Source organism: Pleurodeles waltl, chromosome 12, assembly GCF_031143425.1.
Source record: "Pleurodeles waltl isolate 20211129_DDA chromosome 12, aPleWal1.hap1.20221129, whole genome shotgun sequence".
NCBI classification, from domain to species: domain Eukaryota; kingdom Metazoa; phylum Chordata; class Amphibia; order Caudata; family Salamandridae; genus Pleurodeles; species Pleurodeles waltl.
Window position 1 is genome coordinate 215,121,997 of NC_090451.1, and position 15,132 is coordinate 215,137,128.

Genomic DNA, 15,132 nt, shown 5'->3' on the forward strand with positions numbered 1-15,132 from the left:
AAGGAAAATGGGCTGCAATTTTTTTTTTAATTGCTTTATTTAAAGGCAATCACATACATAACAGTCTGCTGACCTCAGCAGGCCACCATCCCTGTGATTTTAGCAATTCCTAAGGGGTCAAAAAGCAATACCTACCTCATTAACATCCATGAGATAGGTCTATTTGTGACCCACTGGGTTTTGCACAATGTGGGAAATACACATTTGTACATGGGTGTTTGTGACTACTAAATAGCGAGTCGCAAACGATTACCTATGTACATCTGGCCTACAGACTGTAAACACAAAACAATTGTGGCACAGATCAGCATTTTTTTTTAATTGGTTCTGTAGACCTAATGAACAACTTCGTGCAACAAGGGTACAGCGATAAATGTAGACTCTTTTGTGGCTTAACAGTCACTTTTCTATACTAAAAAAATGCTCAACTTAGGACTGAGAAAGAGCGGTTACAACCCGCCACAAGTTTTTAGCCCCCCAGAGCCAAGCCTCTACATTGTTCACATGCAAAACTACATATCTGGAAGTCTACCTGGAAGTTCTAGAGGAGGTAAGGTATGTGTATGCATGTAGACTTTTGTTTATGGCCGGAAAGCAGGTGGCTGGCACAAGCTGCAGGCCCAAAGCTACAAGTGCCTACCTGTAAAATTCCTATGCAGGTTTGAGACATAGAACAACGAAATATGGAGGCCATTCCTGTTGTGGCATTTGTCAAATGTAAATTGTACTGCTTGATGCCATGAGGCAACCAGGTAACAGGATGATAAGAGCAACAAGGCTAGACTTAGAATTGAGCAGAATGTTAACGCTGCTGCTCGCAGTTCAGACTGGTATCAGACAATGGATCTCCAACCCTCTTGACCTGGCCTCACGTCTACGTACTTGGCCATACTCCAGTACTCTTTATTCCACACTACTCTCACTGCTGTGAATCCCAGCGAGACACTAGTGCCAAGCCTGGACTTCAATGGAATAGACACTTTCTCTAGACCTGCGATCATGCCTTTTGATGTTACCACTCCTGTGTGGGTGCCTTCAGGTGTCAATCTGGCTCTGTAGCATAGTGCACTCACGCTATGCATCCCAACAAGCCCTCAGAGCAAAGATTGCATATATTCATTCTCTTTCCAATTTGTCTTGTCACATATTCCTTTTTGGCTGCAGCACTGGATGGATTTGTCTTTGGTTTGAGTCTGTCACATTTGTTCTGTCACTGAGCTATGAAAGATCGTTGGCTCCTCAACTTTGCCTAAACATACTAATCTGTGTGACTGGCCTGTACCTCGTTATACGATCCTTTTTCTTCCCAGACAGTGCCAGGTTTATGGAGAGAACTGCCTCAGAGGATGTTGTTCCTTCTCAGGTTTGACGAGCATAGTGCTGGCATCATTTATAAAGACAACATCACACTCCAAATTTACGTTAACAGGCTCCAGGTCAACCTCCTCAATCCAATGGCCTTTTTTCACTCCAGGAGCTTCAGGCATTGGCTCAAGACATTCAGTTGCATCCTGGATCGGTCCTCAGAAGTATTTTAATCTCACTGCTTTTCTGCTGGCTGCTTGAGTGTGTGCTTCCACTTCCAGTGAAATGCATGCATGACTACAGCTACATCTGAACCTTATCAGCCAGAGTCCCCAGATGCATTGGTGAGTGAGCTCTGACAAAAGAAAAATGAATACTACACAATCCTACAGGTCTGACAAGTATAATGAGAACATTTGCCTTTCCTTAAAAAAGTTTCAATTAGCTCTTCCTCAATGCAGGTTACATTAGGTCTAGTGAGTGAAGCAAGTCTCTGATGTAGCATGGCGAGGAGGAGGATCCCAAGGTAAGTTTACATGGTGTATTAACTTGATTCTCATAATCAATGTTTGAAAGCTCTGATAAACATTTGTTGCCACTAGGGAATGGGGTAGCTTTCCCCTCCAGAAAGAATTCTGCTCCTCAGGTTCAGTTGTTTCTACTATGATTTCCAACAAGGATCCCTGCTCACATTGGATGTATTTCTTCTTGATGGGGGCTTTATTTTACCATTGCCAGCTTTGTAGTCCAGTCCAGTTGTAGTCCAGTTAAAATACAGACTGTGCCTGGCACTGACTAGCAAGCTGTCAAGTTAGACTGTTTGAATATCTGAAGCACTGCCTTGAAATCTATCAAGTGGACCACCCATGCAGAAATGCAAGTGTTCCCAGTCCATCCAGAAACTAGTTAACCTGACCTTGGTTGATAGCCATGAACTCGAAGTGGAGCGAAAGCGACCATCAGGTTTGAAAAGTGTTGCCATTTTCTTTGCACGTTTATTCAGCGCAATCTGCCAGTACCTTGATTTGAAATCAAAACAACTCAGAGAAATGGATTGTGGCAAACGGCTAATGAAGAAAGCTACCACAGACTTGGGCAAAAAAGGAAGAAATAGCAAGACACTCCCACCTCCTAAAACAGCTGTGTGAACACAATATGCACCACAGATCCCAGAAGTCAGTGTGGCTGTTTTTCCCACAGTAAACACCAAATTCTAGTAAGACTGTGACAGAGCTAAAAACACCAGGTGTGCCAAGGAAGGAGTGAACAGAGTATACTCTGTGACTTGCATATCAAGAGGAAAGCATCCATCTTCACCAGGAAAGCCATAGACAACATCAGATGACTGCAAAATGGCCCAGTCCTTTACTAAAGCTCAAATGAAACTTACACTAAAGGCAGCAGACAGAAGACAGAGATTGAAAGAAGTAGGACTGCTGTGGCAAAAGGCTGTCTTTCAAGCTCTTTATATACCATTTCTGGAGCTCAGACTGAGATTTTCCTCTTCATCTATAGACCTCCTGGAACCAATTTATCCTTCAACACTACTCTCTGACCTGATGACCATAGCTTTAATCAACTACCTCAAAACACCTTCCTCTGCAACCTCAATCTCTCAAGGGACACAGCCCCCAAAACCATGAAAGCATAACTTTTTCACTTTCTGAAAACTATCAACCTTAGCTTACTTTTGACACTTATCTAAGGCAATTTCTTTGGCCTTGCCTTTTCTTTGAGATCCACCCTGGCCGCCATCTAATATTGTTCCAAGGCTACACAGACCACACAGAAATCCTTGGTTGCATCAATCGTTCAAGACCTCCACATCAAACCACTCAAAATGGACCAGACGGTATTTTTACTCCTTTATAGACTAACAATGCTGCTACTCACATCAGACTATGTTAGACACTACCCAAAATGTTGACGCACGCTACTGCACTCTCTAAACTAAGATAGACAAGTAACTATTTCTAAAGTGCACAACTTCTCAGAGAAGAAGTGTCCCAATGCTAGGAAACTGACAACCAGCTACACCCCATTTAGTAAGCTGCTGCAAAAATTCAGGTTTTAAGAAGCTTTAGGAACCGAAGTTCATTGTCGATCTTACGAATCTGCAGTGGAAGATGGTACCAGACTTGGGCTGCCAAGACAGACAAAGAAGAGCCCCCTCCACACCCTTTGACATGCTTAATTTCCGGGATGTGTACCAGCCTGCATAAGCAGAACAAAGAGCCCTTGAGGGGCAACAGTGTGCAAGTCTGTTAGAAAAATACCTTGGACTACAGCTATAGAAGGCTTTTTGCGCAAACAACAATTTTAAGCAAGATCCCTTCCTTGATCTGTAGCCAGTGAAGAGCTTTCAGATGAAGAATGATCGAGGTACAACAAGGAATCTTTAGCAACAACCATACAGCAGCGTTCTGGACCTCCTGCAGCTTTTTTAATCAGACGGCTAGGTAGGCCCAGATACAAAATGTTGGCATAGTCTAACCTAAGTGTGATTAACGCATGAATCACTGTTTTCCATGAATGAAGTGGCAGCAAGAAAAATACTTTATTGAGGGAGCGCAACAGAGCAAAACATGAACCCACCAAAGAAACCATCTGCAACTCAAAGACCAGTGTGGGTCTATCTTAATGTCCAGGTTTCAGACTACTGTGGCCATCAGAGGAAGAGGGGGCCATAACAGTAGGCCACCAAGCCACCCCCATTTAGGGGAGAGAGATCCAAATAGCATGCTCTCTGCCTCGCACTGGAGATTGCTGGCCTACATCCACTGAAGAAGAGTCCCCACACATCCTTTAAATGATTTCTGAGCAGCTAGAACACCATTTTTAAAAGGATAGGAATAACTGTATCATCTACATAAAAGACTTTCTTTACATCAAAAGACTCCACAAAGGAGCCAATGGGGTCACATAAATATTGAATAAAGTGAGCCTCAAAGGAGGGTCCTGGGGGAACCCAAAATTAAGGGCTATGGTAGTGGAAGAGTAGGTTGCCATCTAAGCTGCCTGACTGCTATTTTCTAGGAAGGGTTTAAACCAGGCCAGTGTCAGGCCCCAGAGTCCAAAGGACTCTGAACACTACAGAGGAATAGAGTGGGGCACAATCAAATACTGCAGACAGATCTTTTAGGATTAAGGAGCCATTTATTCTTTGGTCTAACAACATATTAATGGAGTCAATCACCACCAAGACAGCAATCTCAGTGCTGTGCCAAGGCTAGAATCCAGACTGTGAAGAGTGTAGCAATGTAAACAGTGTCAGATAAACTGATAATAGAGAGCTAATTTACTGTTACAATATTTTAAAGGCAGCCATAAGGAGTAACATCGGTCTAAAGTTGGCCAGATGTGTCCTACCCACAGAATAATTATTGTTGTTTACTTAAACAGCGGAATAACTTCAACATGTTTCCAGCAATCCGTCACCATCACAAATCAAAGCAGCAAATTAGCAGTTTGTTGAAAAGTGGGTTCATGGAATTCATAATTGACGCCAGATCAAGGGGGGGCAAGGGTCAGCAGGCAATCCTGATTTACAGTTAAGGATAGCTTTCTCTGCCTCTTCCAGAGAGATGCTGTCAAATTCAAGCAATTCATAGGACCAAGTCCATTTAAAGCCATCACCTTCTCTCTGCAGCCAACCTTACTGGATTAGATTCTAAATCAGTCACAATTTTGCCTTTAAAAATAAAATCTGATAACTTGTCACACAATTCATGAGCTGCAATAACAGGGTGCAAACAAGCCCCAAGGAAGTTCCTGACAATTTTGAAAGTGTCATGCGGTCTGTTGGTGGCTAATATTTTACCCTCAAAGTAAGCGCCCTGTGTCACCTTGACTGCTGAATATTTCCCAAGGGCCTCTCTGTATTTGAGCATGACTGCAGAAGAATGTCTCCTCCATAATCTCTAATGTTTCTTACAAAGAATTTTATCCCCCTGTAAAGCAGGAGAGAACCCAGGTGCAGAAGGGTTACATCTCCGAATATCTAACATTAAATTAGATAAAAGGAGTCACTGTATTAGCCATGAATTGTAGCCACTTGTCAGTTGCTTTAGCATCTTTCACAATGTCTACGCAAAGCTCAGGAATCAAATTGGCCAACATGTTCTCCATCTCAAATGGCCTAGCTTTCTTTCAGGCAATGTAGGAAACAGGTTTATCTGAAGGCTTCCGGAGCAGTTAACACTCCCAACACCAAGAAAAAGGGATTAGAGTATGATCAGCCAACATTATGGCCAAATAAGGTACTATTAGAAGAAATGAGGTCAAGGGTTGCCCTGGCTGGTGAGTGGAGAAAGCAATTCATTGAGGCACATTAACTCAGGCCATCTTCTCCAATAGTGCAGGTGCATAAGGGTCAAACCTATTGTCAATATGAAGATAGAAATACCCTAGAAGGGTGAAATTGGAAAACTGAAGGGTGAACTGAGATACAGCTTCCTCTAATGAATTGAAAAAAAATCACCTGCCACAGACAGCAGGGAGGAAACTAAGATACCAAACCCCAGGGGTTCTGTTCCTTTGCCGTCCGGTAAATTAAAAGTAGAGCACCTGTAACTTTTCCTAAAAGCAATGGCAACTCCATTTCCTCAGCTCCCTGTTATATCAATATGCACACAAGAATAGCTTTTTGGGAAGGTAAGCTCAATATCAGTGCAAACAACTCATTCATCCATGTTTCTGTTAAGAATTACATGCGTAGCTGCGCATCCCTAAAAAAATTACTTATATAAAGAGTAATGCGGTCCAAGTCTAAGTGTGGCTCATCAGAATTATTCCTTGGAACCTAACTTAGTCTGGATAACTGTAAAAGACTCCTTAACCGGAAGTAAGTTGAGCACTAACCACATTTCTACAGACACAGGCAATCTGCCAATGCAAGCTCATACCTGCATTTTGTCAAAGGCCTCAGTTTATACAGCTTGTGAAAAGAGTATCTAATAGTGAAAGTGCACTCAAACAGGCAGAACGGCCACACAAGAGCAAGCCTTTGGCGTGGCTTCAGCGTGGCCGCTGCATGCAACTTTCTTTGAAGGACAGTGTCCATTGCACTCTCAGGGTTAGGACACATTAGGACACGCAGGTAGAACATCAGCCTAGGGACATGTAGGGGCAAAAACATTTCAGAAATGATAAATTATTGGGACAAAACTATCTATAAGGGACAGGTAAGTATTCGAGACAGCTAAGTGAAATGGGCAAGGGCTAAGGGAAAAAAAGACATGAGGAAAATGGAGCATTAGAGGTTTCCAATATAAATAAATAAAAAAGGGGAAAAAGGAAATGGGGGAAAAAACTGATATATGATGTCTAAGCCACTGCAGAGTACTGTCCCTTAAGTCCCATATTCTGGATAACGTACCCTTCATCCCAAAGATCAGACAGATCATTCTGCTTCTGGAATTAACTTGACCCAAAGCACTTCAACAATTACTGATTTATCACTCACATTCCAATGCTGGGTAAACATTTGTCCCAGTTAAACGAGCACATCTAGACCAATGCCATCCTATCAATCAGGATTTAAGTTGCAGCACAAAAATGGCAACAACCTAGGTGCTAAATGACGTCCTTGACACCACTTATGCATTACATATGGGCTTTCATGGCACAGTCCTACACTGTTTAACCAGCTACCTAAACAACATAAACCAGCTCATCCAAATTAATATCTAATGATCAGAGTGCACACAAAGACGATCTCATCTCCAGTCAATGTCAACCTCTACAAGAAACGACTAGGCACACTTGGGACTTGACACAAAGCTTAAATGAAAGATCTCACCTTGTGACAACACTGCTTGCCACTGTTCAAGCCTTCATGTAGAACGGTACTTTGAATCTAGCTTCCCAAACAATAGAGTTCTTCACTGATTATTACAAACCACAAACAAGTTCAAGTATAAGAATAGCTCACACAAAAGAACATCAACATCTATACACCTCAACTCTTGGACTATGCCAAATCACTGGTCAAACACACTGCAACAGGCTCAGTTTAAAATGTCCATCGCCAAGAAGACCCATACAGCCATTCACCTGATTTCCCTTATTCACATTATCCAGAAGCCAGAGTTCTGAACTGTTGTTCAAGCTGGGATCTAGTCTCACTTAGACCACAGCAGCACCTACTCACCGCATTGCAGACGGCCACCTGACATCATGGAATTGCACTGAAAGTATGACTTGAACTAACCAATGCTTAAAGAACTTCACTGGCCACCCCAGGCCATCACCAAAAAACATGTGCCATGTATTAGGCAGCAACAAGAAGGATTTCAGCACAAACTGAAAATCTCCATGAAAAATAACAACACAGAGAAAATGAAAGAAGGTAAAGACAAAAACCCAAAAATGAGGGACCAGGTGCTAGATTTAGCAGAGAGCCCAAGACACGCATTCATTCCTGAGAACAGAATAGATATGCCGTTAAGAACAAATACACATGACAGTAGATTTTCAAAATGTGGAGGTTACCAGCAAAAATAAAAAATCCAACTCCGAAATGAAGGTGACTCAGGGTACAATAAATCATGATGTGATATAGCGACTGGAATGCCAGGACAAAGGACTAAAAAAGAATAATAGGTAGGCCTAATGGAGAGTAAGATACATAGCAGAACACAAAACTCTGTATAAATTAACGTCATTTAGTGAATTTCCAACCTCAGAAAGACAATCCTGATGAGAGCAAAAAGCACACCAAAGCCTTGGAGAGAGAATAAACTGGAACATAACCCCAACAGCCGGTTCAGCCAGGTTCATAAGACTGGCCATTGAGGGCTGAAGGTCAAGAAATAGTAGAGCTTTGGTAAACTATGACATACAGTTTTAGACTTGTCAAAAGGACTCAGGGACAGCAGACTAATGTTACACATATTGTGATATGAACTAAGGAAAACACAGGTCACCCATACATATTAGTTCTGGCCTTCTGATATACCTCCGTAAACAAAATTGTTGTCCGGATATTTTCATTTTTGATTTGTGTTTTTGGATCATTAGAGAAGTAATTTAGCTTTGGTAGACATTGCTAATCCGAGTCAGTTTTTTCTGGACGGCATGTTTTTAAATGACAGATGTGTTGCAGTGATCATGTAATATTTCTGGAACTGTGAGACCTATATACTCAATTTTGATGTCAAAACATAGGTTTTGAGGGTCAAGTAGTCTTACAGAGACAGAAAATAACTCCTCAGAGCAACCCTTCTGCAATTTTCCAAAATGACTCCATAATGATGTGTTTTAGCCAACATATTGACAATTTATTTTAATATTGGTTTTGTTTCAGGTTTTCTGTTGATTTAAATTCGTAAACATGAGCAAAGCAGGTGGTAGCAGAGGATCTTTACCTCACCACAGCGTGTTCCTAACTACAAAATCTGAGGAGTCCTTCAACAAAGAAAAATGTGTTGTATGCCAAACTAATCCGAAATACAAGCGAACATCAACTGCCGCTGGACAGAAGAGTGTTTGAGATACTGCAGAAAAATGGCAATACGAAGTTCACAAAAGATTGAAACTAATGGGTGAAGAGGATCAAATATGTTATTGTTGTAACAACAAGTGCTACAAATCGTAAACAATGGATTAAAGCCTGGAAAATGTTGTAAAAGAAATAGCAGAAACCAGTGAATCACTGCAAGAATCCGAGTCTTCTGGGAAAGCGACGACAACCAAACCCATTGCCCATCCACTTAGAAGATCAATGGCTGCCCCTCGTCCACCCCAACAACTTAACAGAAAGCAGAGGACCTTCAATGTATTGTCTGTAGTTTAGCCAGAGCAAGGGCCAAAGGGATTGCCGAAAGAACAAAGTACGGAGTATATGAGACTCAAATGGCAAACATGTTTTTATCTGCAGCTAGTTTCTTCCAAGATGAAGCTTTCAGCCAAGTAACTGATCTAAACAGTGAGGTGACTGTATCTGCAGCGGATCTGTATGCCCACCCGAACTGCATGTGTGCATACATTTGAAAATATGAATTCAAAATTAACTCCCAGCAGCAACGTAAATCGCCAGCCTTCAGTTAAGTTTGCACCCTTTTAAAAAGCAAATTAAGTTTTAAAGCCACTCTTGCTGGTTACGAGTTCACACTCAGTGAGATCAGAGAAATAATGGCCAACGTTGATGAAACTGCATTGATCTATAATAATGGAATTAAGATTCTTCTGATGCGAATGTACAATGAAAGAATTTGTTTTTGTCACACTAACAAAACGAATAAGCCACTTATGGTGCTCTCAGCTGATTTGACTCCTGAAGTTCTTGCTGCCAAAATAAGATGACAGGATGCAGTAAAATCAGCAGGAACCATTTTAAGAAACATCCTGAAATATTTAGATATTGGACTTACTGACACGTTTTGTGATGTCATAGTGCTCCACAAATCATAGGAGTCAACAAGAATGCCTGTTGTTGTCTTAACATTTCTTTACATCAATGTTTAATATTAGCAAAGCAAAACTGTTACAAACTAAAGTTCTTCAGTTCAGAACAGAAGCCAACAACATTGATGATGACTTTGAAGTCATAAGCGAAGAAGTGGACGACAATCCGATGAACCAAAAGGCTTATGCTAAGCAAATGTACTCTCTTTTTCAAAATCATGTTTTATGTATTACATCACAGCAAAAAGAAAACTCCGCTACAGATGATGACTGCCCTCGCAATCTAGGACAAGTGCAAAGTAGAGAGTTAATCACTTCAATGAATAGGATTGGTGTAGCAAGTTATAACGACATGCTACAGAGCAGAAACTTGTTTGCAGCTCATGCTGTAAAATCTTGTGAATCCAATAGCACACCACTTCCAAGTTACTTTACCAGGAAAGGATTTAGAATTGCTGCTCTTGATAATTTTGATTTTGAAGGCAGTTCTTCTTTGTCTGGAACATCCAGCACACATGATATTGTCATGGTACTTTTTCAAGACTGTACCAATGAAGTAGCTGTTGGAAACAAAAGTTGTCACCGGTAGGCATAAGCAAACGAAGCTGCAAACTTATAACCCAACTGCCTTGCAAATATGTGCAAAATCATTACAAGCCATCAACACATCCCAGTCTAGCAGAAAGTTTGAAAGTGGCTAAAGACATGGATCTTCTCCTACCTCATGCTGCGGTCCACAAAGCTGATTAAACCAAGTTTATCAAATCACTTATTCAGTGAGGACTGAAGGATGAAGAAAAGCCAGATCCTCAATGGGCTGGAACTCGTGCTCAATCTCCCAGAATACTGTTCCACTAAAGAAAGTTGGGTTTTTACCAGTAATACCATCTCCAGTCACAAACTATGCAGCAGTATGCACAGCTCTAAAAAAGTTCCAAAATGTACGTGCTCAGCTTGAAGACCAGCCTATCCTGCAAATATTCTGTGATGAAGGTGTTTTCCATAATGTAGTTTACATTTTTATGAGCAATCCAGTAGAATTTGATGATCTTTAGCCAATGATAAAAGTTGAATTGCCGTGTGCAGGAAGTTATTTCAGTGGGTGTGGCATTGATGATGAACTTATTGAGGCAGACATCTTTGGAAGGAAAACTGTCCAGTCAGTATTGTGCAAACTCATTATATTTGTTTGTTACAAGGTATCTTCATCATATCTAAGACTATAGAAACATTTTGTTGGATGCCTTCTGGAACAAAAATGACGTTTTAGGTTTTGCATATCTTATCTCAGAAGTGGACAAGGCACAGTAAGAACTTCATTCAAATGACATAATGCAAGGCCAGGAAATGTTCAATACACCCAGGTCACAATCAGAAAATCTGAAAACCACGTTCATAAAGTTTGTCAGAGAATGTGAAGAAAAATCTCAACTTTGCAAGTGCTGGGGAAATATTTTACACATGACAGCGCTAGTGAAAAACTTGGTACATGCTGATCGAGAAGGCATTTGGGAGCTGCACGTGAAGACAGTGGAGTCACTGATTACTGTGTTTCGCGAATTTGATTGCATAAACTACCTGAGATATGGGTCCTGGTATTTGGAAAGAGTGAAGAAGCTAGAGGTGGAAAAATCATACCTCTAGGGAAAACTGTTCTAAAGACATTTTGTGGTGAAAGACAGAGAGGGACAGTTCAATGCTGTGGCTCCAGATATGAAACTGGAACAGACGATGCAGAGATAACAGAAAAGTTCCAAGTTAATTATTGGTCAGACATGTAAAAGTGAACATGTTGCTCAGTGGCAGCTAGTTTACCCTAAAGCCCTTTCTATTTGCAATGTTTTTAGAGAAATGACTAATTCAAAATTAATGGACCATTGTGAAACTGTTCCTCACCCCAAACTTGTGGGAAAGAGAAGGGAACGTTTTAATAAACATGTTGACAGCTTTCTTCATTTCCTGCAGCAGCAAGGAAAACTCCTTTAAAATGACAGCCTGTGCAACTACACAACTTCACAACTTTGTGACCAAACAATATGTGGATAACGATGTACAGACACATCTGCTAGACATTTTGAACCATGTTCCAGAACTGTAGCAGGGGAGATTTGTATTGAGAGAGAAAACACTGTTTGACATAATCACTAAAGCTAAACTCCCATGCTTTAATTGCCACAGTAAAAGTTTCGGCGAACCAGCCACTTCAAAACAGGTTACAAAAAAACTACTTTCGCAAGCACAGAGAGAGAGAGTTGTAGCAAAAGAAAGAGGTGAATTTATCAAGGACATTCTGTTACATGATCTTCTTCCAACAAACGCATTATTTGATGAAGATGCTGCAACCAAACCAGTGGAGCACAAACTCGTACAAGGGCTCGAGAAAAAACTTTCACCTGAAGAATTTCAATTTAAAAAGGTGTTCTCGTTGAAAACGGCTGTTGTTGAGGACTATATGTCACAGTTGTGAATGGTCAAGATTTCATCCATGCAAAACTTCGGAGTGGTAATTCAGACTGTTTTACATATATCAAAGTCATGTGCACCTTGCACGAACTGCACATTGTCTCTGCCAGTTATCTTGAACTATCTGTCAAAGAATGTGAGAGAATCAGACAAATGTCTACAAGTGGAACAACTGACCTTGCCTGCATCAAAAATTCGACACCTCTACATGTGCAACTTGATAAATTCTGTTCATCAACATAGAACCTGGAGATGCTAACTTGCCAAAACATTGCTGATGCTTCAGTGAACACTGAATTTCCAATTACTGCAAGAGGAATGATTGTCGATGAGGAGTTTGTGGCGGAAGAGATATATTCCGAAGGCACAGGCCATATTATTCAAGAACTTAACAGCAAATTGGAGGAAGCTGACCTTCATGTTGTGACACATGCTGAGTGGGCTGTTCGAAAAGGTTCCAATCGAGTCACTGTAATGTCAAATGACATAGATGTTATTATTGTGCTACTTAGATTTGTTGCAATGTTCATTAGTCAAGGATTGTCAGAGTTACGGAACAGGCGAGAAAAGACACTTAATCCTGCTTCATATTCTGTACAAGAAACTTGACCCAGAGATGCCCAGTGTTCTTATCAAGGCACATATTCTTATGGTGATGACACTATGAGCAAAACTGGAACAAAGCTTGGAGCTTTAACTGCTGAACCTGAGAAGTTTCTAAAAGGGTTTGCTGAGACAGGAGATGAATGCAACTTTAAAGAGGTAGAAAAATACATTCTGCATTTGTGGAAAATTAGTTCTGTCACACATTTGTCAATCTTCGGTACAGTGAGTTCAAGAGATCAGTCCTACTAAGTGACCTTCCACAGACATCATATTCTCTGCCTGGGCACATCAAAAGAGCATTCTACTTGACCAGAAGATGATTAAAGGTGTTGGATCATGCATATTTGGTTTGTAAGGTATTGATGGGGTACTAAAACCTACCAAATTTCTAACACCTCTACCCACAGAACATACACGTACATGTACCTGCAAAACCTGTGCTATAGAAAGATGTCCCTGTCAATATGCTCTTCTCAAATGTACAACATTCTGAAAATGTACCACGAGCAATTGCTGAAACAAATAAAGTGAACTATGAAAATGTGTCTAAAACAGGAGTGATAAACATTATTTTTTTCACATTCAGATCATAAATATTGTTTGGTGTATACATAAAATACATACAATAAAGGTATTTAAGTACATTATTATTTGTTTATTTCTATATATGTCTGTCACTTCTTCCTCTATTATAGCCGCCATTTTGGAAAATGGCAGAGGGGTTGCACGGAGGAGTTATTTTCTGCCTCTATAAGACTACTTGACCCCCAAAACCTATTTTGACAACAAAATGAAGTATATAGGACTTATGTTTCCTGAAATATTACATCACTGAAATACAGCCACCATTTTTAAAAATGTTGCCCAGAAAAATTTGGCATGGATCAGCAATGTCTATCTAAGCTAAGTTACTTTCCTAATAATCCAAAAACACAAATCAAAAATGTAAATCTCTGGACAGAAATTTGTTTATGAGGCAAACCTGGGGGCAGAGACTATATGGAGGTTTGAGCCCAGCCAGCATGCTATTCTCAGATAAACCTGATGAACTAGGTGGATTTTCTAATATCTCTGCCAAATGAACAAAAACGCAGAGGAGGAGCAGATTCAGCAGAAGAGTGAAAAAGTTGAGGTATAAAATGACAACTCTCCTAGAACCAATGACTCATTGCAAGGTTTTTTTTTTAAGATACTTCCATTGTGAACTACACACTCTATTGGCAGTATTATTAGATGGGCTACTGGAGATAGATGGCGGATGTGGTAATAATAGTGATTTCAAACTATGGGAAAGACATGACAGCCAAAATAAACCAACATGTAGACTCAAATCATGAGAAAAATTCCTACAGATGGCGTGCCACTAATCATTAAAATGTTAATTTGGTAATGGATACCACAAACTCAGCTAACCACATAAGTAGTGGATACCACAAACTCAGCTAACTACAAGAGAAGACTAATGCATTTAGTGCAGGCAAGTAGAGATTAAAAGAATAGTAATTGCCTCTTCTCGCTGGATGGCAAAAAGGTCCTCAATCAAGTAGAATGGCAGTAGCTAAGATAAACTGGTGTGGTTTCGGCTGCATGTGGAATTTTTCAGTGAAATTGTATACTATGTCAAAAGCAGAAGGGGGCTGTGCAAGTAAACTGACAGCTACTGCTGCAATTTAAACACGATGGGAGAATGAGGAAGATTAATACCACCACAATGGAATGCCAGAAGACTAAACTGTAAGTCATTTGCACTTTAATAATCTAAACAAATGAAGCATCCCAACAGAGACCTCCCTACAATAGCTTATACAAGAGATTTGCACAACAGTTACATGAATACAGAGGAACAGGAAGCTGCAGAAAAGAAGCACAGGCAAACAACAGTTTTACCTGTAAGAACCAGAGCTGGAAGTTCTGGGTCCGAAGGGTGACCTGTCATGCACTGACACACGAGAGACAGACCACTGCACAGCCATTCCACTGCCGCCCCATGGTCAGGAGAGCTGTAAAAGAGACACCACATTCAGTTATTCACTTTTTTAGTAAGGAACACCAAGGAATACAGGCATACATGAATACAGCTTTCATCTCACAAAAGTATCTCCCTGATAAAAGCAGTCACCCACTGAGCTATATACATACACTTCTATATCTGTATGCTACACTTACTGTGCAGCAGACATATCTGCCCTTTGTGTTACTTTATGATGAGTCAAAACTGCCACTAGACAAAACTGTGATCTTTCTCCAGGAGGTACACTTATAACCAGAGTTATCTTGACACTTTTATTGTTGCCCGAAAACTTCTGGACACACAAGGAATTCTGTAGCTGAGGTTTTTAAACCCATCTGATA

The 15,132-nt window shown here is 40.6% G+C and overlaps 1 protein-coding gene across 1 annotated transcript in view; it reads right to left on the minus strand.

The window, feature by feature from the left end:
• The window catches only part of FANCA (FA complementation group A), a 701,003-nt gene that overhangs the window by 604,866 nt on the left and 81,005 nt on the right, over positions 1–15,132 (minus strand). Inside the window, exon 7 of the mRNA XM_069217268.1 lies at positions 14,668–14,780. Coding sequence (XP_069073369.1) covers positions 14,668–14,780 — 113 coding nt within the window. The remainder of the gene's footprint in view (positions 1–14,667; positions 14,781–15,132) is intronic.